Here is a 26,893-nt window from a genome sequence, read left to right on the forward strand (position 1 = left end):
AAAGTGTTTCCATGGCAACGCTTCAGCAGAAAGCTTTCAAGACACTTCCCCAACACAAACTGGCCTCAAAACGGCTCATCGAATCTAACAAATCATTTCTTTCACAGCTCAGAATTTTGCGAAAGGTAACATGAGAGGCACAGTTTTATGTTTGAGATGAAATCAAATTTGACCCCATTTACTTAATACACATTTCTTACTGTGAATGATTCATCGGTGCACGTTATTCCAAAGAAAAATAATGTTTTTTTCTTTGTAATCTTTCATCAAAATGTATTCGCTTTCTCAGTAGGACTGGTTATTGATACATTTCCCGATTCAATTCCGATTCACAAGCTCTCGATTTGAATCAATTCCGATTTTGATTCAAATGGGTACATTTCTGTTACAATCTCCAATTTGATTACGTGTGAAGGAAATTCTATCTCAGCTAATGTTCTTAATTTTAAAGGAACCTTCTAGGCAACCCTTCTAGGTACAATTCTAAAATGTTAATTTTACAAATTATATTTTGTCTTTAGGCAAATTGGTCACATTTAAGCTTTTGAATAATGTTCAAATTCAGTCTATTCCATCAATTAATGTCTTGAAATTGTATATATTATGTTGCATATATATTTTTGTTACATGTTTTTTGTTTACTTACATAATTTGTACCATTTATAAGTATTTACACTGATATGTACAACACGTGCTAAATTGGTACTGTCTCTAAGTGTGTATACGAGAGAGGACATGCATGATTTCATTAGCGCATCCATGTGTGATTTAGAATTAAATGTTTCTTTTTTGTTGTTTTTTATCAACAACTGACTGTAAAAACAAAGTGTATTAAAAATGACATTATTCAGTGACAAACGGATCTGTAGATCTTGTCTTTGGATACACAGAAGGAGTTAAACCACACTTTTACTCTCTACACGCAGTGAAAGCACCTCTGTGCTAATAATTTCTTCTCTACTATACTACTCAATCACTGGTGAGTGAAATCTGAACATTTACCAGCCAGTGGCTAATAATAGACATTTTTAGTCACATAGCGTGAGATTTGGTCGCACATGTGAGTGATTTACTCGCACTGTAGAGGGTTGTGCATAGAGTGAAAGATCAAACTTGGGATTTAAGAATCGATATTGAGTCATCAAAATCATTCAAATGAAGATCATGACGCATCGAAAATCGATATTTTTATCCACCCCTATTGCTCAACCTTTGAAATTACTTCCTTTTTGGCTGACCAAGCCCTCTTATTATTCAACCTTTCCTCTCAAACCACCTTTTGAATAGAGACCACTATTCACGATCCAAACAATTCCTGATGGATAAAATGATGTGCAGCACTCCATTGAGTGCATTTATATGCACACAAATACGCTGATAACTAGCAAAAATGCAATATCCGATAATGCAAGAAAACCATGTTTACTTGAGATTTTAAACCATTGTTAATCCCTGCTTTTGGCTTAAAAACGTAAACAGGCATGTGCAAAACATTGGATAAGCTGGTAAGAATGCCGGTAAAGGTGTTTACACGCAACGTGAAATCGAGGTAATGGGCAAAAATCTGGGTGGTGTACCGATTGCTTAAACCCTTTGACATTACCCAAAGGAACGCTATATAAGGGGTTTACATAACCACGCGCTTTTGTCTGTACATGTATATGCGCTGATTGTTTTCATGTTGTAAAACCTGTTTCACTTGCAAATACGTTACTTTGCAGAAATAAACTAGATTGCGAACGCCATTTGTTGTTGAAGAAAGAAAGGGTAATCAGGATTGCGTTAAATATTCCTTAGAAAATATTAAATCTGGCTGTGTTGATTAAAAAAGGGTTCGATAGCATCATAAATGCTAAAAACTTGTATGCATTTCAGGAGCTCTTGTTCTGACACACAGGGCGTTTTACACACATGGGCATCCAACATGGTTCTAATCCTGTGGGATTATGGGATCACTTACTGGTTGGATTAAGGATTGTCCCACTGAAACAGCTGTCCACTTCATACAGCACATAACACACATTTCAAGAGACAAAGTGTAAACTTGAGTGTTTCGTGTTCTGTAGGTGGAGGTGCTGTAATGTATAATTGTGATAAGTTAAATGGCATATGTGTGCATGTTTGCATTTGCATGTCTGTGTGTGTCAGTGTGTGACTCTTGTAATGAGGTCATTACCTAGTGACTACCTCACCTCTCAACTTTATTTACACACCGTGATCTCTCTCTCTCTCTCACACTCCTACTCCTCGCAGTTGTTCTGCCAAGTTTGTTGGAAAGAAGCCAGTGGCAAACACCAGCAAGTCCAACTGACCAATCCATCATATTGTGCAAAGAGAGGAGGGAGTTAAAAGGAAGGAGAGCAAAAGATAAACAGTGCTGTTTAAAAGTCCACATTGAAAATCTGGCATTTAAAATCTAGGCTAATTTAAACCTGAAAAAACACAGTTTTAGGATTGTAAATGTAGAAGAATTATTTATAATTCTGCACTATGGTGACTCATTTTTAATTTCTAGGTCACTAATCAAAAAAGCTAATTTGTGACATTGACCATGTTAACTCCATTGTACAAAAATTCTGATTTTGTTGCTTCTCGTGATGCTCTTTGGAACATTCTCAAATTGTGCTGGGATAATATGGATCATATGGATCATCAGCTTTTGTCCATTCCAGCATGCTGTCATTAAAGCAAAAGGGAACATACCAAATACTAAGATGTTCTTGAATTTTTTAATTCATCTTTACTCTCAAATTGTTATGCTGATAAATATACTTTATGAACAAAAATGCAAAATAAAAGTATTTTCACAAGTGGACTCAGACTTTTGAATCGCACCGTATATTGCTATAAATTTGTTGTTATTATGCGCTGCCAAACAGATGGACTATATATGTACATTTGGCATTCTTCACTACACCCCCTCTCTATCTGTTACACACACACACACACACACACACACACACACACACACACACAAAAACAGTTTGTGAAAGAACTCTTGCTGTGTTTGCCAGTTCTACCCCTTAATCATATCATTGGCCAAATTACACCACAAACCAACCCCACCATTACAGGGGAGGATACGCAGACATACACAAACACACTCTTACAATTTAGCCACATATGCACATCGGCCGAGTCTCGATTATGGAGTACCGGATTTTGAAAAGGCGCATGTGATTTGAAAAGGCGCATGAGATTTGAAAAAGAGAGCTCTCAGATGTGGTGCATTTGTAGCATATATTTCTTAATGCTGTACAGGTTGGAGCGGAAATTGCATTAGGCTAGATTACATTTGGTGAATGGCCTGTGGTTAATAGCTGTTCAAATCGAAGCACAGTGGGATCCGATTCCCTGGTGTTCACATGCATTTCACACAAAAGAAGAAAAATTCATTGCATGGTTTTAGCTGGTAAAGTGGCACAAATCGAAATCTATTGTTTGCCAGCGTGTGTTTGGAATTGGATATGGTAGATTGGGACCTTTTTTACAGATAACACAGAGGTACAGAGGGGATTAACTTACAAAAATCTCTATTTGGAGGGGACTACTTTAACCTCAGTACTGTAGGTACATTTGTGTTTGACAGTATTGTGTTAAATACCTCAGTTAAAACTACATAGCTTATTATCTACTGTTTTTCAGCCTACTCTGTTTATTATTATACACTCACTGAGCACTTTATTAGGAACACCTGTAAACCTACTTATTCATATGATTATCCAATCAGCCAATCGTGTGGCAGCAGTACAATTCATAAGCTTCAGTTAATGTTCACATCAACCATCCGAATGGGGAAAAATTTGATCTCAGTGATTTCGACCAGGGCATGATTGTTGGTGCCAGACGGGCTGGTCTGAGTATTTCTGTAACTGCTGATCTCCTGGGATTTTCACGCACAACAGTCTCTAGAGTTTACTCAGAATGGTGCTAAAAAATAAAAAACATCAGTGAGCGGCAGTTATGTGGACAGAAATGCCTTGTTGATGAGAGAGGTCAACGGATAATGGCCAGACTGGTTCGAGCTAATAGAAAGGTTACGGTAACTCAGATAACCACTCTGTAAAATTGTAGTGAGCAGAATAGCATCTCAGAATGCACAACACGTCGAACCTTGAGGTGGATGGACTACAACAGCAGAAGACCATGTTCACACTTTATTAGGACCATAGTGTTCCTAATAAAGTGCTCAGTGAGTGTATATATTGTATATTTTTTCGCTAACACTTCAAAATAAGATCCTATTTGTTATTATTGGTAGGTACATTAGATATGAACTAACAATGAATAATATATTTTTTAAAGCTATTATTAATCTTTGTTAAAGTAATGCAATAATGTAATTGTATCATGAGTCTTTTTTATTTCAATTGGTTTCATGTCCAAACATATCCAAAGCACATGACCACATCCAGACAATAGACACTCCCACCTCTAATAATTATCCAATCCCGATTTAATCGGTACATGAAATGACTGGATTCAAAGGATTCAAATGACATGAATCCTTTGTTATAATTGTAACTCAGACTTCATTAGAACACTAATTCCGTCTGAATAAAGCTAATGTAGAAAGAGGGACACATGCTTACAGTGCAGAACATGAAGAATATAAATAGACATTACACAATGCACATATAATTAAACCATATATAGAAATGGCCTCAATCACAATAGTGTTATTGTGTCTGGTGTACTTAAATGCTTGATGGATGACAGGCAGCTTTGAGCACTTTTTGGGGCAGCGTGTGTTTATGTGTGGGGATTAAATGGGGGAATAGAATGGGTTTATGGGATTGAGTGTTTATGGAGTGTTACTGGGATGGTGCAAACCAATCATAGAGGTAGTGGCTGGGGGGGCAGGGAGTGCACAAGATTAAGAATGACAGAGGAAGAATGGGGATACGACACGAGGAGGAGAGAGGCCAGCTTTTATACCCCGGTTAGGTGTTACATAATATTGTTTTTGAAAGCATCACTGTGAACACCTTGGCTGCTGACCATACTTAAGCTAAGGCCAAAAACAACCAAAGCTTATTTATTATATATTGATTACTATTATAATAGCTACTGATCTCTTTAGAATTCTAAAATGTACATTTCAAAAAATAGCATGAAACAAATCAAAAGTTTGGACACATCTAATCTTTATTGTTACTGTTTTTTCAAAATTTTGAATTAAAGAAATGTCTTAAGTTTTGTTTTGACTTCACAATTAATGTTGTTTATAATAATACTTTCAAGCATGTCAGCACAAGCTTTTCGATAAACAATTTTTTTTTTATACCTTGAGAAACACATTCGGTGAGGTGTGTCCAAACTTGTATATTCAAATTTATGCATGAACAACTGATGTTAAGCATTATTAATGTGAAGTTATACGTCCATTATAATTAGCTGTTTTTAAATAGTTTTTTTGATAACCGCATTTTTCTCGTTTATTTGACACGTTGGGTCTGAGGATAGTGTAGAGCTCTTTTTCTGCTGAATTTTCATCCCTATTTAAAAGGAAATTGGGTTAAAGGAGAGTGTTGCCCCTAGCAACAGGCCTCTCGATGAAACAGCTCCCCACGCTAGACCCCTTCACACACATATGAACCTGATATGAAAAATTGTCTGTTAAATCATTGTAGTTCTACTTCCTGTGGATCTGCGCAAGTTGACGTAACAAAAAAAGCTCTCTATGTACTTCTCTGAACTTTTTTTTTTTTCCTCTTTTCTCTGTTTGTAGGCACAGCGACGTACATCTCGACCGGTAGATGAGGAGAGCTCTGGAGATGAATTTTATGACGATGAGGACTTCTTCTCTGGTTCTGGCTCTGGATGTGAGTATGGGATTAGTTTAGATATCTAATTTATTTGTGTGTATGAGTTAGGGCCTGTTTACACTAAGGCCATGTCCACATTAATCCATTTTTGTTTGAAAACTCCAGTTTCCTAACATCATCGTTTTCCAAAGTATGGAGTAAAGCTTTTTAAAACGCTCCATTTTCAAAGAAGATGCGTAAACATACCAAAATCAATGCGTGTGGACGTAGGCTAATGTGTTTTTGGTTGAAAACGCATTGATTTAGTTACGTTTATTCCTCACATCCACACTGGAAAGGCGTTTTCCTCCACCAAAAATGGAGACTTTCGAAAAAGCTCTCTTATACCCCATGCTTTAGAATATGATGACAGTAGAAAAGGGAAAACTGAGTTTTAACTGAAAACATGAGTTTCCCTTAGTCACTCCCTTTATGCATCTTGATTGATTGAAATTGCTATCTGATTGGGTGTGCACATTCCATGTACACTTGCCAACATAAATGTGTCCCAGCAATTCAGATATAAATCAGTTTTCTATCTGTTCCCGTGCTATATGCAAATGTAACTGAATAACTTCCATGATGATACTAATGCTGGGCAGTGAAATTTTGCTGAACTTAATGTGGCTCATAAAAACTAAAAACTCTAAAAACAGAACGGGGCTAAAATTACTTAAACCTTGTGCAACTCTGCGCACACATGTGTGGACATTATATATTGGCTTCGCTATATGCAACGCATAATTTCATTTAATTTAAAATGACTAATCTCAGTTCAAGAGACTCTGTGCTATCAGTAAAGGGTTAAACTTCAACATACGGAGTCATGTGACAAAACAACATGGCGCCAATTACAGCGGAGTTTGTCTTTGGGAGAAACGCCAACAAAACTACATCTGGTAAGAAACCTAATTAAGTTTTTACATTGAAACCTGTTTGAGTCAAAAGATTCATTAGTCTCTAGTTTCATCCGATATGCCTTTTTCTCCCTATTTGGAATGCCCAATTCCCAATGTGCTCTAAGTCCTCATGGTGGCGTAGTGACTCGCCTCAATCCGGGTGATGGAGGACGAATCTCAGCTGCCTCAGACCGTCAACCCGCGCATCTTATCAAGTGGCTTGTTGAGCACGTTACCGCAGAGATATAGCGCGTGTAGAGGCTTCACGCCATCCACTGCGGCATCCATGCACAACTCGCCACGTGCCCCACCGAGAGCGTACCACATTATAGTGATCACGAGGAGGTTACCCCATGTGACTGTACCCTCCCTAGCAACCGGGCCAATTTGGTTGCTTAGGAGACCCAGCTGAAGTCTCTCAGCACACCCTGGATTTGAACTAGCGAACTCCAGGGGTGGTAGCCAGCGTCTTTACCACTGAGCTACCCAGGCCCCCCCCCCCCCCCCGATTTTTTGCTTTGAGGCTTCATATGGAGTTAGGATGAAAATAAGGTGCATTTTGAAAGGTTCCGAGACCAGTGCAACACACTGGAGGTTAAGTCATTCACTAAATAGGGAGCAAGGGAGCATCCTATAGCTTTACTGTGAAGTTGAGTGCATTAAATCCAAACTTCATATCAGATGTTCAGTTTTAGACTGCAGATGAAGTTTGAACCACTCAATATGTTTTGCAGACATGAGACAATGGTAAACAGTACATAGATTCAGAATTTATAATATATAATTTTATTTTAACATGGTTGGCAGTGATTGGACGATGCTGGCCATTACTTGTATCAGAATTAATTATACTGATTTCTGATTGATAAATGCTTCAGCACAGGCTATCACTTGTTTGTTTGACAGTGCAAAGAGAGAACACTGAGATTTTGTTGACGAAGTAGAAAAAAAACATTAACATAAAACTCAAATAAATCTATTTGTATAGTTTTTATTTGTGCTTTTTCCAATACACGTTGTTCCAAAGCAGCTTTACAGAAAATCAGCTGTAATGTCTGTAATGTCTCAAAAACACGAAAAACCAACACTCCTGGAAACATAATAAACAATTTGATTTAAAAAAATAAATAATTCTGACTTTCTATAGCTTGGTATTATTTAAAATTCACAACCTAGTCCCGCTGTCCACATATCTTTTCATGTTTTTAAAGTGCTACTAGTTACAAATCAAAAAGGGAAATGGAAAATACACACAGCAGTCACATTTGGGTCTCAAGAGGTTAAGGATTATGTTACTAAAGGCAACAGCTGTTTTGTGCCGCATTTTCTTCGTCGTCTTTTGGCTTCCAAACTTCCAAACTTCCATATGCTGACCTGGTTCCATTTGGGAGTAAAGTTTTATGTTTGTTGCCTGAACAACCAGATGCATTTACAATCGTCCAAGTCACATCTTGTATGCTTGTGGATCGGATTGCTGTCTCGAATGCTTGTTGTTGGGCATTTACACTTGGTCTTTACATGCTCTGATCAGTAAAAAAGCATGAATTGACCACGTGTGTTTATGAGAGCATGTTTTCGATTGTTAGAGAACATGTGTATGTGTGAGTGTGAATCAGTCGTTAAGAGTTCACAGCTGCCTTGTTTAAAAGTCCAGCCTGGACATTCAATCTCTTCACCAGCTGGCACAGTTCTCACAACTCAACACATCATCCCCCTCTTCATCTCTTGCTCTCTCACTTTGCTCTCTTTCTTCTATCTCTCCACTTTTCTCTCTCAGTCCTCTCTCTCACACATTCCTCCCACAACTTCATACATTTATTTTGGCCTCTGTTTTCTGAACTGAATCCTAGAGACTCTTAAATGCAACTCTATGAAGTGTTCTTTATTTACAAGAAAGAGGAATATATTTTACTGTGTGTGTGTGTGTTAGTGATCATCTGATCCGAAGTAATTAGATTACTGTAAATAAGATCACTTAATCAGCAGGAATCTGGGTGTGGCAAGCCAATCTCTGTCTGTCTGTGTGTTTTCTCAATTTATGGGCACTTTTGGCCAAATGGAAAATAAACTCTCTTAAAACACTATTTTCACACTCTCACCATTAGTTTGCCTAATAACAGTATCCAGCAATGTGTATACATGCATAACAAGAGAACTGTCAGTTTTGTCAATGTTCTGAAATGTTCTGAACATTTCCACCACATCTCAAATTGTGTAATGTGCTTGATAACATTCTGTAATGGAAAATTACATTTCTGGAATAAAAGTGCATAATCCTTTGCCTTACTTCATAGCTAGCATTTTATGTGTACTAAATAAAAATAAATGAATACAAAACATTAAATAACTTTAACACTTTGCATAATTTGACAAAATTACAGCCTGATTGAAAATGGCATAGCATACTAGTGGTCGACTGATATGGGTTTTTTAATGGCCAATGCAGATGCCGATATCCAGAGAGCAGGGAGACCGATACAATGCCTATATATATATATATATATCACACAATTTAATATAGTAAATAACAAACAGAAAATTGCTAAAAATATAATAATAATAAATTCTTATTTAGCACTATATTTACTCAATTTCACACAAAACAAAATTTTTTTATAATGTATTTATATGATAGCAGTTTCTTCAGATTTCTGTTTAGCCATCAAATTTTAGTAATTTATTTGCACGAAGAAATTTTTAATATATTAGGAAGAAGGAAATAACAGTACACACAGTAGTCCAGCAACCATGGATGGCATGTCCATGTTAGCAATCGCATTTACTCCAAAATATACTGAATCAAACCAATTGTACATACAGTGCATAGTGAATAAGACATTTACTTATAGCACACGTGAAGTGCTTTTACCTTGGGCTGCATCCGAATACATAGGCTGACTTGCTACCTTGCTGCCTTATCACTTAATGGCTTAACTGACATCTGTTTTGAATGAATGGAACTCTTAAGGAAACTGGTCTCCGAACAGTTTGAAAAGCACCTTATTTTCATCGTTCCTCCGTATACAGTCTCCGGAGGCAGTCTTTTCCTGGTTTCGGACGCAGTTTTGAAGTTGCACTCACACGCTCATGTGGCTCCATCTCCTGACAGTTTAAACGGCCTGGATCGCCTGATTGGATTGTCATCATGATTTGTGAGTTAGAGGAACTTTTGATCCTGATCCTGAAGTTTTTGATTCTGGCTGATAGAATACACGCTTCAGAGGAAGATATTAGATGAGCACTCGACAGGAAGAAAACACTGGATTTTCGTGAGGTTCGTGAATTACATCTTTTAAACGAAATATCTGCATATTTGCAGATGGTGTATAATAGAAGTTTTATTGATATTTGCCTTTTATCATTAGAAAAGTTACAGGGAACTGTTGAGGAGAGACTGTTAGAATATGTGCTTCAGAGGAAGATTTATGAGCGTTCCACAGGACACTGGATCTGCTGAAGTTGTGTGAGGTTGGTTTATTACATCTGTTTAAAAAAAGATATGCACATATTTGCAGATGGTATATGATATTAGTTTTATTAATATTTGCCTTTTTCTCATTAGAAAAGACAGTTAAAATTACAGGGAACTGTTGAGGAGAGAGAGGGAGAATGAAACCGACGAGCACTTTAACATTATGGGCTCAAACACGTCTGTCACAGCTCTGATATGCGGACCGTTTAAATGAGACTGTGTTGCACACCGGTCTATTATTGTAGTAACATGATGGCACATAACAACAAAATGAACCATGACTGGTCGTTTATGTGTCTCAATCGCTTCACATGCAAGCAGGTGATTTTCAGCGCCCTCAAGAAAAAAATCGGCCAAATGGGAAAATTGTCGGCCGATGCCGATAATCAAAAAAGTCAGAATATTGTCTGATTTATTGGCCTCGCCGATATATCAGCTGACCACTATAGCCTACTACAATAATCTGTTCACAGGTGATATTTACCTTGATTTTTTTTTTTTTTTTTCTTCTCACACCATGTCTCATATTTCATCTCAAGCATACTCTTTACTGACACTTTTGTCTCCTTTGTAACCAAGTACATTCATTTTCAAAAAACATTATTAGTAGCTAAATTGTTGGATAGGATGGAAGTGAGGCAAGCTGAGGGACAGTCGTAAATTTGTGTAAAAACAGAAATGAATAATTTTCACACATTAAATATTGAAATGAATGTTCACTTTTTTTTTTTTTTCTTTTTTTTTTTTGATGCAATAAAAATGTTATGATGGATTTTCATGATTTGACATTAAAAGTCCAGGTCTGGGGCAAGGGTAAAATAATAAAATCTATACATAAAAGTAAATGAAGGCATTGCAAATAGTTTCCAAAACAGTTATAATGTGAACTTAAAGGTGCACCAAGTAATTTTTTTTTCTCAATAAAAATGTAACTCCTAAAGTCATAAATTGTAATTTTGCAATATATGTAGGAAATCATGACCACTCACATTAAAATGAACAATCCAGTCATATCAGTAACTTTATAAAAGCTGTTTTATTCTACACGGAGAGGGTCCGCACATGGATGTTAGAATCACATGACCAGCCAAATACTACTCGCTTAATCTCAGTAACTGTCCTGTTATTTGACACTTTCACTCATTGATTAAAGTAATCATGGCTGACTGTGAATAATACATTTCTGCAATGGCATCTCAAAACTGAAAACTAATGATTTTAAATAATGCTGTATCCAATCCGCTAGGTGTCAGCGTAAGTCCGAGATGACACAAAGAGTGCACCTTTAATAAAACAAAAAGACATAAATTTACTTTTAATCAATATAAACCCTTGACACATAAAAGAGCCCATAGTTGAAGAAACACTTGTATGTGTGTGCGGTTAATGAGACAAGTTTGTGTACTGCAACACTGTTTTCTTTGTTCTATGTACCTTGTGTGTGCTTGTGTATTTTCTACCAAGGTTACTGATATTTTATTCATGTGTTGCCATGGGGATGCTCACAGTCCTGGGATGACCAATCTAAAGGTTGTTTTGAAGCCTTGCATGCACTTGTGCAGGCTTGGGGAGAAACGGAATACTTGTAATGGTGTTATGTAATCAGGATACAAAAAATATGTAACTAATCCGTTAGTTACATAAAAACCCAACATATTCAGATTAAAGTTACATTGGTAAAAATTGGGATTACTAGCAGGATTAAAAATTGTTTTATTTATAAAAAAAAAATAAAGATCCTCCTGACATAAAATGATAAAGACCGCTGCTTGCTTTATAGTGGTACAGATATGATCAGATGGACACTGGAGATCTCGTCTGGTTCTATTCTTGTGAATCTGGAGCCACTTACTGTCGCATGCGCAAATAGCATCTGTCTCGCATCAACACTGTGCTCTTGAGGCAAACGAGGTCAAACCATTAAAAGGGCTGTTTCATCGCAGTGGCCACTAGAGAAATATAATTTTTATGGAAATTCCAACATTCTTGTCACTTAAATGGAGAAAAGGGAAACAACGTTACAATTTATAGTTCAGTGCAATTTATACCTTCCAGCTGTGAAGATGCAGTGTTTTTCCAAGGACCTGATATATAATTTAAACAGCATTTAATGGTAAGACCCATACGAAAATCATGTTAGCTAGGATAGTTAAAATTAGTCATAAGTGTTCCCTAATTTTGCTATCAGACCGTCTTTCAATCGTTTTCGTGGGAGCAGGAATAGAAGCGGAGACACGACCACTCCCCCCGGCGAACGGCCAGTATTTCGGTACATAGGATGCATACTGTCGAAACTTTAGTGTGACTTCTCATTTCCATCTTAACGTCAGTTGAAACTCTAAAATTGTTCTCTGAAATGTGTTCATGTTGTAATGACAACAGTAATTGAGACAGCATGTTGAAAAAAAAAAAATCCAAACTGTACACAAGGATACCAAATGAAGTTCATAGGGTAAAGTGTAATGGATAATTTATCTGATTTTGATACTTATTATAAATGTATCATTAAGAATAATTCAAAAGTATGGGTGAGGGAGAAAGTGGCAAATGTCACATTTGAAAACTCATAGAAAGAAGGATTAAGTAAATCAAGACACACTAAAAAGGTTTAAATCTATTTTGATCTATTCTTTAAAACAATATTTTTATTAAATTTTTTTTATTTTTATTTTTTATAAATTTTTGTCATTAAAATCCTCCTTAAACATAAACATAGAATCACCCATAAACGTTAGCTGGTGTTGTTTGACTGTGGATCATGAGCAAGCAGAGGACAGACACTGGAGGCACTGTATTAATATTAATAATAATAATAATAAAGAAGATAGCCTGTAATCAACCTATTGCAGTCAGAAATTAATGAATGGTCAGTGCCAATTAGTCTACATGCTAACTGCAATACATGGCAGAATTCAACTTTGTAGTGTTTTTGAATCTGAGGTATATCCTGTCAGATTTGTTTTAATGTTAACCAAGTCATAATTCAGTGCATCTGTTCTAACTGTATTTGCTTGATGAGAAAATAAACTATTTTCTGTAACAGATCAACAGATTTGGAAGTTGTTCTACATTTGAACATATTCAGTTTTCCTATTAAGGAGGCAGTGTCCCTGTTTTTATGTTTTGTTTTTGTATACTGTATATAATAATAGCTACATCTCTCAACATTATTCAAACACTGTTTGTATGCATTCAGAAGGCACGATTAGAAATATATAAAAAATATAGCTTTTCTCTTGACTTTATTCACATATGCGATCTTGAGGTAATCAAGTAATCTGATTACATTACTTTTTTATTGAGGTAACTTATTTAAGTTACTGATTACATTTTTACTAAGTAATCTGTATTGGTAACGGATTACATTTAAAAAGTAACCCTCCCAACCCTGCGCTTGTGTTAGCTATCAGATGTCATATTAACACGATCTAAAATGGCAGCAGGTATTGATCTCCTACTTGTTTCCAGTTCCAGATATGCCAACTGAAGCAGGTGTGTCTGTCACTACAGAGGAGCCCCTCCCACTTTCCACAACACAGGCCACTGGCCCCGCCCCGTCAGCCTCCCCAGCTGCAGAGCCCAGTAGCCCACCTCCACCTGAGGTAGAACGAGAGGGCGATATGAGGCAAGAGGTGGACAGAGAGAGAAAAATTGAAATGGAGAAAAAGGAGGAGGAGTTTGAAGAGGAAATGAAGAGGCAGAAAGAGCGGGATAGAGAGCGAGAAAGAGAATCTGGGAAAGAAAGGAAATGGGAAGCAGATACAGTGCAGCAAAGAGAAAAGGAACAAGAGAAATCAAAGGCTACCGTCGCACCTCGACTTACTGAAGTTCCTGTGGTAGCTATGGATTCCTCTACAACTCTGGGTGAAACTACAGTGGCCTCTAGTGACTTGGAGGATCTCAGCACCACAGAAGAAGAGGCTGATCTGTTCATTACTACAGAAATGACCATGTCGGAGCCAACCAGCACCACAGAGACCACAACAGATGAAATAACAACCACCGAAGTTCTACCCACCACCGTTGCCTCAACCACTGCCAAGCCAACCAGATTACGTCCTGCCCCGACCACTCCCAGTACTGCCCCTGTACGGCCACGACAACCACAGACCACCCCCAGTAGAGCTGAGAGCAGCTCTCGTTCAGTGATGACCTCAACAGTACAGGTTAGATACTAAAAGAACAGCAGTAATATAATATATAGGGATCTACAATAGGTACAAGTGCTATTACGTTGTTGCATTTGACATTGATAGTTCCGTTCCATAAGTGTGTACTCATTCCCATCGGCATCATACAGAGTGAATGTGTATTCTCTTACTTGTACAGTATACATGCACATTAACTGTATGTGGGAAAAGCATTGATAGCAGTGCCATGCAGTTTGACATGCTATACCTCATATGAAACTACTTTAAACATTTTTCTTTTTCTTGTATAATGATTACACATGCATTTTTATAACATAATATTAAATAAGAGACTACATTCAGTATTTATACTTGACTACATTTGACTTCATGCAGTGAACTGCAAAAAAGCTAAAAGGTCATTAAAATGGTGAAAACTTTAAAGAAATGGTTAACCGTTACATCACATGAAATATAAACTTTCCCCAATATATTTAAACCTATGCAAATATATATTGTTCCAGCAAACCCTTGTGGCCAATTTCTGCCAAACATTGCCACAAATTTGCAACAAAACTTGCCACTATTGCAAGTTTGTTGGAAATTTAAAAATGTGCAACATTTTTGCATATACAGTATAAAGGGACAGTCATCATTTATCACCCTCATCTTGTTACAAATACATATGACTTTCTTCTGTGGAACACAAAATGAGTATGTTAGTCTTAGTCACCATTCACTTGCATTGCATCTTTTTTTCTATACAATGAAGGTTAATGGTGATTGAGGCTTATTCTGCTTAACACCACATTGTTCTATGGAAAAAACTAAAGTCATACAGGTTTGGAACAACATGGAGGTGAGTAAATTATGACAGAATTTTCATTTTTGAAAAAAATAAAAAAACCTTGATGTTGGAAAAAAAAAATTCATGTTCATCTTAGTTGTCAACTACCTATGTTCACAGAATCACACTTTAATCAGGATATAATTATTTTATTTTTTTGCTAGTTTTACTCAAGATTTAATCACAAACAAGATATATTATTATATAATATATTAAAACTAAGAACTTCTTCGGAAAAGTCAGTCAGCAGTTTTTGTAGCTCTAGACTGGAAATCTTCTGTTTTCTTGTATGTAATCTATTTTTCAATTATGAAAGGTCATCGTTTTGTCTTCTTCCTCATTTAGACACAAACACCAGCCGAGACTGTAAATAATGAAGTTGCAGGAGCAGACCCAAGCGGTGATTTTGAAATCCGTGAGGATGATGGTCGCCAAGGCAACGAAGTTGGGCGAGGCAAAGGGGCGCCTGGTGTGGCAGCAGAACCAGATTTGACTGGCAACGCGTTAGATGCAGCTGGAAGTTCTGCCACTCAGCTTCCACAGAAGAACATCCTGGAGAGGAAGGAGGTTTTGATAGGTGAGGCCCCCTGTCAAATTTCAAAATGAATTCCCTTTCAAAACCCATTTCAGTCCCTCCAACTTTTTTTCTTATCACTGTCTGTGGACCTTCTGTTTAGGTCCTTTCCCACTGCAGGGATTAAAGCCCATTTTAGGTTCTTTTACTCTTTATTTTTTGTTGTTTTCGCACATGAGGAACTATAGTTCTCTTAGCCATTTAGAGAGACTTTTTTAGCTCCTACTCCAGGGTAGGTACATTTTGGGAGAAGAGGGACTGGTAGGGCTGAACGATTTGGACAAAAAAATCTAATTGTAATTATTTTGAAAAATATTGTGATAGCGGTTTGAACTGGAATGTGATTATTAACATTAAAAATGTTTTAATTAATGTTAATATTAATAAAATAAAGCAAGTCTTTTTTTTTTTTTTTTTTTTTTTTTACCAAAAGTCATGGGCAAACATGCTCTTCTGTCAATAGAAATACTGTTTCAGAAAGGGTGTTCAAATTTGAGTCCTCTTAAAAAATAACAGACTAAAAAAAACAAATAATAATAAATACAGTGAAACAAAAAAGATTCACATAACCTTCACTTTGTATCTCTTTACTGTGTACCTGTTTTTGTCCACTTGTGATAGGGTCATATACCACTTTTCACTATTATTTTTGGAACTCAATAATAAGTTATTTTTATAATAAGTATAATTATTATGGAAATATATTTTTGTAAAATTCTTCTACTACAACTAATAATAATTATTATTCTCATTATTATTATTGTAATTATAACAGTAGCATATTTATGTACTCATTTCATACACTAATTTACACTTGCTTGTGGCATTGCAATGTGGTCCGGTTAAACCCTTTTAAACCTTTATTTAGGAGAAGCTTTTATTTTGACGGAACACGAGGGAAGACGCTAGTTTGTAGTTGAGTTCACAGTGGCCATTTACTTCAAAGAAATGTTCTCATCCACTCTTCTGTCCACAAAAACCTGCTGTTATGGGGTTGCTAAAGATTTGGATAGTAACTTTTAGCAACCAATCATATTTGGAAACATGGAAAATTAGCAATTAGTTAATCTAGAGTGCGGGAAGTGTAACATGCTCAGCTCATTAGACACACAAGTGCTTTGAGTATGTGTACAGAGAACAGAGCTGCACACATACATTAAGCGCAACGAGCAGTGCGTGCAGACCATTTATTTATTTACTGAAATCGCAGCCCTTGTGGTTTGATAATCGCACTAACTCATATCGCGATTTTGATTTTATTTCGATTAATCGTTTAGCCCTAGACTGTGGGAGGTGCTGCAGAGTAATGAGAAACTCAAGCCACCTTTAGTAAACAAACTTGTAGCTACTAGTCTGCGACTCAGTGGATTGTGCTAATTTTCTGATTCAATTAACAGAAATAACATTAAACCAACAAAGTATCCAAAGAGCATGGCCTATTTCACATATGTGTGTGCGAGGGGTGAGCAGTGCTGCTGTGTGACTTCAACGAGAGACTCGCTTTGAGTTTATTGCATCTGTACTATGTGACTATACAGAAAATAAAGTGATTTCTGGATTACCGCATTTAACTTTTCCTGAGATATTGGGCATAAATAATAAGATTTTCGAGAGTGGGTAATTTGAGAACTATTATAAACTTAACTGTCATGAAATCTAGTTTTACATGAGGAAAGTGTTTCATGCCTGTTACTGCATGCTTAACTTTCATCAGAACAGTATTTTATGTTGATTCATAAAAGCCTTTATTGTAAAATGTTTTTTTAATAAATATGTTTATAGTGCATTTTCAACATGTTTTCTGGTGAGTTCAGCATGTGGTGTGTGGCTAAAATAGGCTAAGCCTCATCACTCCTCTCACTGGGGCTTCAGGGACAGCACCGCACGCACGGCTCAAGCGCCCAGTGTAAAGACTGTTACCTAAAAAAAGTGTAGCCTCCATCTGTGTTGTCAATTTTGTTGTTGCTATTGAATCGCACGTGCAAACGTCAGAACAAAAATGGATCGACTCAAGATGATGTCATTACAGGGATTCCGTTTGTGTGTGAGAATGCAAGAGGAAAAAGTCTCCTCGGGTGTGCCATTCATCTTAAGAATTCTCATCAATAAAGTTACTAAGGGGAAAGTACCGGGACCATATTTTGTTTTAGATTGTGAACCTGTCTGTCTATTTGTCTTGTGTCTGTCTGTCTGTCTGTCTTTTTTTATCTGCCTGTTTGTTGTAAGATTAGATATGGTGTAAATGAATAGACTGCACATAACTGTAAACTCTACAGCATTATTGCATAGTTCTATTTACATGAATATGGTAATTAATCTACACAGAATGGAACCCAAACCCCAAAACTGAGCTATAAACCGCTTAATTGTCTGGATTCTGAAGAGAATGTGCTGTTTTTGTGCCTTTCACTGCATGTGTAACTCACATCAAGCCTGACGGATATCATTTTGTTTTTTTTAAACTGGCAGAGTAACTCGCTCCATTTATAGTATATTGCTTCAAATATGATTGTGATTTTAAATACAGTAGGTTTATAGTGCATTTTCAATGTGTTTTCTGCTGAGTTCAGCAAAAAGGCTCAATGCGAATCTCTACTTGCAGCAACACTTATACTACGCAGCAACATGCTGCTTTCACATGTGGTGTGAAACAGGCCTTACACTCCCGTGACATCTTCATATAAATGACATGCCTGTCTATAGTTATGTTAATATAACCAGTTTACCTCATTTTGAATTAAACTACTTTTAGTCATTCAGTTTGAGCTCTTTAAAAAAACACCATTACTGCATATCAATGCAAAAGTTAGCTGTAATTTTAAAAGAATAGTTCCCCCAAAAACGAAAATTATCTCATCATTTACTTACCCTCATGCCATCCCAGATGTGAATGACTTTCTTTCTTCTGCTGAGCACAAACGCAGATTTTTAGAAGAATATTTCAGCTCTGTTGGTCCGTACAATGCAAGTGAATGGTGGCCTGAACTTTGAAGCTCCAAAAAACATATAAATGCAGCATAAAAGCAATCCATATGACTAGTGGTTAAATCTATGTATTCTGAAGCGATGCAATCACTTTGGGTGAGAAACTGATCAATATTTTTACCATATACTGTATCTCCACTTTAACTTTTACTTTTAGAATTTGAAAGTGGAGATTTCTAGTAAAAAAGGACTTAAATATTGATCTGTTTCTCACTCACACCTATCATATCACTTTTGAAGATATGGATTAAAACACTGGAGTCAGATGGATTACTTTTATGCTGCCTTTATGTGCTTTTTGGAGCTTGAGAGGTCTGGCCACCATTCACTTGCATTGTATGGACCTACTGAGAAGAAAATTCTTCTAAAAATCTTTGTTTGTGTTCAGCAGAAGAAAGTAATACAGATCTGTGATGGCATGAAAGTCAGTAAATGATGAGAGAATTTTCATTTTTGAACTATCCTTTTAAGAGTAGTAGTTTTCTGTTTAGATTATCTGTTGAGAGAACAGCTTGGCTCTTACAATCTCAAAGCAGTAGCCTCCATTGAACTTCATTTTAGCTGTCTCTTTGGAGAACAGAGTCTTCTGCTCATGGTCTCTCTTCCCTGCTCACATTTACCTTCAAGTCTGTGTTTTTTTTCATATATTTTTTTATGTTGTCTCTGTCACCATCTCGCCTCTCGTTTCTCTCCCTGTTATCTGATATGCTGTCTCTCTCTCCTCAGCTTTTCTTATTGGAGGACTGTTTGCCTTTGTATTTACAGACTTCCTGGTCATAGGTAAAGAAGTAGGAGTGGCAGGCTATAGCGTGAAATTAGTTATATTTTAGCTTGTACTTCGCATTTCACTCTCACAGAAAAGTTAAGCTTTAGTTTTATACAGAGTTAAACCTTTCCCTTCCTTGATCAAGTGTCTATGTGCCTCTATTTGTTGGTTTGTTTTTATTAATGTCTCTTTCATTCTCTCTCTAGCTGTGATTGTTGGAGGTGTAGTCGGGGCACTCTTCGCCGCATTCCTCGTCATGTTACTCGTCTACCGGATGAAAAAGAAAGATGAAGGAAGCTACACACTTGAGGAGCCTAAACAAGCCACCGTCACCTACCAGAAACCAGACAAGCAAGAGGAATTCTATGCCTAACAACCATACATTTTCTCCCCTCCATCTCTCCAACCTTCTCCCCTCTTTATCAGATCCCCCTCCCTCTCTTCTCCCTTTCATCTCTCACCCTTTTCCTTTGATCCCTTTCTTCCCTGATTTCCCCATGAGAGTTCCTCTCACTCCACAGACTCAGAACTTTCTTTTTTCAAAAAAAAAAAGAAGAAAAAAAAACTGAAAAAGATCAACGTTAAAAAACCAGAAGTTGCTTTAGGTGGGGTTTTGGGTGGGACAGGGCCAGTGAAGGGTGGGGGGGTGTCTAGACATACACAGAGAGAAAAAAAATTCTTTTTTAAAAACATGTTATTATTGATATGTTTAGGATCGTTGTTCTATGAAATTATGACCTGAATCTTTTTGTAAAGACACTGCGTTTCTTATTTGTTTCTGCACAATATTCCTCTCAGACTGAAAACATGGGAGCAAAATAAAAAAAGCATGAAAAAATAAGGGAGAGAAAATGAAGACAGAGGGGGTCATGGAGTGAGGGAGAAAATAAGAGTTGCTTGAGAAAAGGAGAGAGACGTAGATGAGGAATTTTAGACCTTACTCGAAATGCTCTCCTGTCACCAAGGTCAGTGATCCAACATTGTGTGGTACCTTCCAGTTCCCTGGTGCTACAGACTGAGCGCGACCAGAGAATAATGTGTATCTGTGTGTGTGTATATTTGCGCCTGTGCGTGTGATGTATGTCTAAGGTGCACTTATGACCTGAGCCTAGATACACACACACATACACGCACAAATGCACACTCACACGCACAGACTGACTCCCTCCGCTGGTGAGAGTGTGTGTCAGCACGACAGGCCTCGTACCGTCTATTTGGAACAGAGAGCCCGAAACAAGTTCAATGTTTAACACAGCACATAAAAACACTGCAGATTTGCTGTGAGGGAGCGCATGCATAGATTCAGAGGACTAGCTTCTCCTCTGCACTGTATAAAGATTTTAGTAATCAATAGTAATAATCAATAATATATCAGCAGCTCTGAATGGAAGGAAAATGATGATCATAATATTCATAGTGAAGGATATTATCTATTTAGCCTGTGTAGTAAGGTTTTATTGGTGTAAATATCAACTCAACTTTTTGTTTTATCATGCTTTTAACCATGCTATTGTACTAAAAAAATTGCACACACACGCTATTGATATCCACCCAAACATCTACACATTACCATTGCAATCTACATTGTGAACTATTTTTGTCAGCTGAACCCAGAGAAATCAGCCCAGTGAAATGCGTAAACCTTTCCCTCAGTGGTTTGGTATTTTAAAGGTCATTAGATCAAATCTCTGGTTTTTGTGCACACCCAAACACAGAATTGCACATTTTCTCATTCACAAATGTCACACAAAAAATCTTTCTGATGGACGGTCATTTTGTCAGCTCAAGACTTCTTTAAGATAAGACATAGGAAGTTGTTGATATGGTACTTGTGAAGATTAGGTTTATGTTGATGGAACATTATCGCTGTGGTTAACAGATGCAAGGCAAACATTAAACTTAATGGTCCAGAAGAAATATCTAACCAAGGTATCTGAGCTGAAAGCCTTTAATGAAGCAGGAAGGACAAAAATAATTGCTGTGTTTTTTGTTTTTCTCAGTGGCTTTGTTTTTGTTGAAATATGTCATGGCTTGTGATACATCTAATTTATTCAAGCAAAATTACTAGAAATGCATTAATTAGCAATAACAAGCTATCAACGACAGAACACTCAGATGTTATCACCTGACTCTGTGGTTGACGTGCTCAGAATGTATGTGAGATGTCATAAGGTGAGACGTCCGCGTTACTCACAGCTGTAGCTCAAGAAGTGAGCGAAAATTGACAATTAGTACATATCATTTTAAATATTTAAACATGTAACAGTAACAGTGTAGCATTTGGAATGGGCTGTGTGCTTAGCAACATTGTCACACAGACTTAAAAACCAGTGAATCCTCAATATTTACACAGTAAAAGACATTTAGAAAACGCTCTAGCCCTATTTGGACGGCGGTTATTTTACATGGGGACGTGAGGTAATTCCAGCATTTATAGGGGGTAGTCAGTGATTTTATTGGCGTCCGCATCCGAAATGTCTGTGTTTTTCTTCCACCTCCCTCCCGCTAGAAAATTCCCGGCCAAATTACCTACTGTTTTTTGATAAACACCAAGGTCATGTGGTAATTTAATTACCGTCTGAATCCACATCTCTGAATTTATTATCCAAAAGCCGTTTTGGAAATCTTTTTTGACCACTGCTAAGTGCCGTACGTTTGCGCTGCGCTTTGTAACAGCTCTGTCTAATGGACAGTTGTGAAAGATGGAGGATTGTGTAACAGAATTTGTTTTATAATAATAAAATTATGTCGCCACTCCACCACAGTGAGTAGGAGCTCTTAAGTAGAAAGGAAAGAAAAACGAGGATCAGATCACGTAAACTTTTTAAATGGTCCTTTATTATGGCAGCAATGTAATAAAATGTTAATATATTACATTATAATGTAGAAACGTTTACTAAATACATTTATACATAGGGCTTGCATGACTACTCGTTTATACGGGTCAAGTATTCCCAGAAAATTTTCTATCTTATTTAAAAGGTTTAATTTCCACCACATAAGAAAATAATTTTTACCATAGCTCCTCAAATTTCATTTGAACTATCTTTACTGTCTTTGATTTGTGAAGCTTCTATAGCTGCTTCATGCGCTTAGGAGAGAGAAAGCGGCGCAACTGAGGTGATGCGGGTGATGAAACATGCGTACCCCCATTGACAGACTGATTTGGCTGATAAACAGATTGATAAACAGTCTTGACCCTACAGTTCTTGATTCGTTTAATTGCTCTTCGCAAGAATTTTGGCTTGCTCCGTATGTGAAAATGTACACTGTATATGTTTGCAGCACGGTTCCCTCATGCTTTAAAAACTTATTTTTACTTTAGCGTAATTCCAAACATATTTAAACGCAAATACAGTGGACACAGTTTGTGGATTGATGAATTTTCCATATAACAAGCACAACTGCAAACATGTGATCTACAAAAAGTCTCGCTCGTCCCCTGTGATTTAATTGTCATCCGAATGCATGAGTTTTATCACTGAGGGGCCATGAAAATGTACTTTTACAGATGTCACCCTGAGAAACAGTTGCCGTCAGAATAGGGCACTATTTATAAAAATATCGCTAAGCTGAGGGTAAAGCTGACCTAACACTAAATATGACATCAGATAGCTTCCTACTATATCACTAATCATGCATTTAGAATGGTAATGATTTTTTACATGAGAGATCTACCCATAAGGCACACTTGAGCATAATAAATCAGTTAACTATTAACTTAGTGTGTGTACTAGAGAACATTAAAGACTCCACACTGTTTTCTTTGATCATTTAGGGGTGGAGGGGGAAATCAGAGATAGGGTTGCATCCATATGGGGCAGTTGTGCTTCAATCTAAGATTGTAATGTCACACCTGTGCAACTGTACTTGTAGCTTGAATATTGTACTCTCTAAGCTGTATGATCATGTTCTTTGAGTGTAAGAGTGTATATGTGAGTATTTGCTTGTTTAAATGCATCTGCAAGTGTTTTGCCTTCCCAAGCAGTTCTTCCATTGTGGGGATATATTCCCTTCACCCCACACTTAAGTCACTCTATGACACAATTGCACAAACACTTAAAAGCATATTGGGTGATTCTCACAAAACCTGTCTAGAACATTTCCTGGTCCTATTTTACTCTAAAATCATAGCAAATAAGAAATTATATTTTGCATATAGAAAATACAGCCTATTTTAGGGACATTTACGATTTTTTTAACATTGTGAATTATTTTCATTACAGTTACGCAGATTTTACCCCTGATTTCTCATTACCACAATGTGAAAAAAGATGGTAATTATGAAATTGTCATTACCATAATGCGAGAAAAGATGATCATTAAGATACTCTCATTATTGCAATATGAAAAAAGATGGTTATTGTGATATTCTTATTATTACAATGCAAACAAAGATGGTAATTGTAAAATTTTAATTACTGCAATGCGATAAAAGATAGTCATTATTATTCTCTCATTACCGCAATACGAAAAAGATGGTTGTTATAATATTGTCATTACCGCAGTGCGAGAAAAGATGGTTGTTCTGATATTCTCATTACCGCAATGCAAAAAAGATAGTCATTATGATTCTCTCATTATCACAATGCGAAAAAAGATGGTTCTGAAATTCTCATTACCGCAATGCAAAAAAAGATAGTCATTATGATTCTCTCATTATCACAATGCGAAAAAAGATGGTAGTTATGATATTCTCATTACCGCAATGCAAAAAAGAAAATGGTTATTGTGATATTCTCATTACTGCAATGTGAGAAAGATGGTCATTATGATACTCTTATTAACGCAGTCCGGAAAAAAATATGGTTATTGTGATATACTCATTACCGCAATGCAAAAAAAGATGGTCATTATGATTCTCTCATTACCACAATGCGAAAATAGATGGTTGTTAGAATATTCTCATTACCGCAATGTGAAAAGATGGTTATGATTCTCTCATTACCACAATGCGAAAAAAGATGGTTCTGAAATTCTCATTACTGCAATGCAAAAAAAGATAGTCATTATGATTCTCTCATTATCACAATGCGAAAAAAGATGGTAGTTATGATATTCTCATTACCGCAATGCAAAAAAGAAAATGGTTATTGTGATATTCTCATTACTGCAATGTGAGAAAGGTGGTCATTATGATACTCTTATTAACGCAGTCCGGAAAAAAATATGGTTATTGTGATATACTCATTACCGCAATGCAAAAAAAAGATGGTCATTATGATACTTGAAAAATGTGAGAAAAAAAATCTATTATTTAATTGCAAAGTATTTATACATCATAGTATTACTCCCTTGGTACTGCCTTTTAATTTTTTGCTGATTTAAATTTTTAAAAATCATTGTACAACAGCATCTTTTTTACTTTAATTCAGTAAAACAATGATGGTGTTAATAAGAATCATCATTGAAAATAATGGTAAAAGTGAAACCTCCGGACACGTTAAGGTAATGAGAATTGGGGGGGGGGGGGGGGAATTGTGTTGAAATGTCCTGAAAATAATGTCACAGTTCAATAAATCTTAATAGACTTTAATGTAGGCAAAATTAGTATTTTGTATTAATTTAGGGTTAAATATGACCAGGACGTTTTCTTGACAGGTTTCGTGAGAATCTCCCTATTACCTAGCATCACAGCCTAGAGCCTCTAATTAGGACCTAGAGGAATTCATGACCTGCACACCTTTGAATAAAATGCTGTATTGAGAGTTAGTTTTCTGGACACTGAGAAACCCAATATTCTTGTCCTAAAGGTTCCATATTTAGTTCAGAATTTGTCTTCAGTTGTTTCGAAAAACTGACCCTACCACTGTTACTTCAAATACTTACAAAACCCCAGCAATCATTAGTGTCTAATTGGAATATAGACTTGAATAATGTTAATCAAATGCTTTTGTGCTTAACAGGCCTACAATTAGTATGAAATTCAGGTGTGAAGACATAATGATTGTTTAATGAAAGATTCCTTTTTAAAGAAAAATAGGCTTTTTCAAGCTTTTAGTGCTGGAGGTTAATATTTAGATCAAATTGTTCACAGCTTTCACCCCACCTGTCCTACAGTCTAATTTTTACATGTGACCAACACATACACACGTCCTTGTGAAGCACCCACCTCCCAACAACAACCATGCACCTGTCCACTCGGGTATGTGTGGAGGTCACTGTGTGATAATGTTATGGATGTCAGTGGAACTTTGAGTTTGCATTGCTGTCTTTTCTACTCGTTTTTACCTGTCACTCTTTCTATTCATAGCCAAAAATGAGGTGGGCCTTCCTGTGTCTGTGTGCCAATCACAGACCAGCATGGTCCTGGTCTGATGGTCGCCCAGCGTGCTTTTATACATACTAATTTTTTAAAGAAATTTTTTGTTTTTGTTTTTTGTTTTTTCTCATTGGTTGATTTGTGTATAAAGAGGCAAAGTTCTGTCACTAATATGCCACTCTATTCTAAATAAAAACCTGACTGGTTACCTCTGTAGCTGCTGTGACTTCTTTGGCTAAGAATTTATAGGCTATGTTTGGAAAAGCATTCTACCATACTATTCTGACTATTTCTGGAGTATGTGTACTGTACTCTATACTTTCTCTATGCACAGAAAACCTGGATGACCATAATACATTGGCCAAAATGTGCATTATACAACAGCTTGCTGCTGAATACTGCATCCCATAAATGCAATGCACTCAACTTGACCTTTAATTTCCTGTGCCAGAAGCTGCTAAGAGTTATGACATTTTTATGAAAAAAAAAACAAAAAAAAAACTGCTAAGTGCAAAGAAGAAAACTGGTCGCCAACCTCTAAATTAAACATACACCGTGTCTTTTGACCAATGTATTATAGCATACTTTATCCTTGGATCATGCATATTGTTTCACATAGGCTGTGTCTCGTTTGGAAGGCTGCATGCTAGGTAGGACGCGTCCTTTGAAGGCTGCAGTATACCGAGCATCCTCCTTTAAACAAGTTTCGTTTAAACGAGACGGCCTTCGTAGGAAACAGAACGTAACACGGTTGCAATGACAGCACGCCACTCTTTAACAAGCGCGAGCGCTTTTAGTGAGAAGGGAACAAAGTCTCTTTGAAAGGGAATGTATGTGGTAAAATTTAGGAGAATTATAATGATGTAAAGAGAAAAGAAAATAGATTTTACAGGTGTAGTTTTAGTCTAATACTTTATTTTAATTATATGTTAATATGATTATACATATTATATACTCTGCACCCATCTACTGAGGTACTTCAACTTGGGAATTAGCATTCCTTGCGTTTAAACATCATATTTACGGGCAAATTGGCATCGTTTTTTTTTTTTTTTTTAGACATTTCCGTTGAAGCAAAGAATTGTGGGTTGTGAGTGCCCACGAAGGATACACCTCATGCATCCTCCGAATTCCCGTGAAAGAAGGTTGCA

At 36.6% G+C, this 26,893-nt stretch overlaps 1 protein-coding gene across 2 annotated transcripts in view; it reads left to right on the forward strand.

Annotated features, from left to right (window-relative positions):
- The window catches only part of LOC127425429 (syndecan-3-like), a 47,438-nt gene extending 21,488 nt beyond the window's left edge, over positions 1-25,950 (forward strand). The window contains exons 1-5 of one of the 2 annotated variants that reach the window (XM_051671445.1): positions 9,930-9,980; positions 10,072-10,174; positions 13,647-14,344; positions 15,501-15,732; positions 19,687-25,950. In XM_051671445.1, the coding sequence (XP_051527405.1) occupies positions 13,655-14,344; positions 15,501-15,732; positions 19,687-19,853 (1,089 nt within the window). In that variant the 5' untranslated portion in view covers positions 9,930-9,980; positions 10,072-10,174; positions 13,647-13,654 and the 3' untranslated portion in view covers positions 19,854-25,950. Of the gene's footprint in view, positions 1-5,731; positions 5,826-9,929; positions 9,981-10,071; positions 10,175-13,646; positions 14,345-15,500; positions 15,733-19,686 lie in introns of those variants that run through there. The other variant, XM_051671444.1, reaches the window with a different exon arrangement.
- The last annotated feature ends 943 nt before the right edge of the window (positions 25,951-26,893 follow it).

This window comes from Myxocyprinus asiaticus, chromosome 34 (genome assembly GCF_019703515.2).
Source record: "Myxocyprinus asiaticus isolate MX2 ecotype Aquarium Trade chromosome 34, UBuf_Myxa_2, whole genome shotgun sequence".
Taxonomy (NCBI): Eukaryota; Metazoa; Chordata; class Actinopteri; order Cypriniformes; family Catostomidae; genus Myxocyprinus; species Myxocyprinus asiaticus.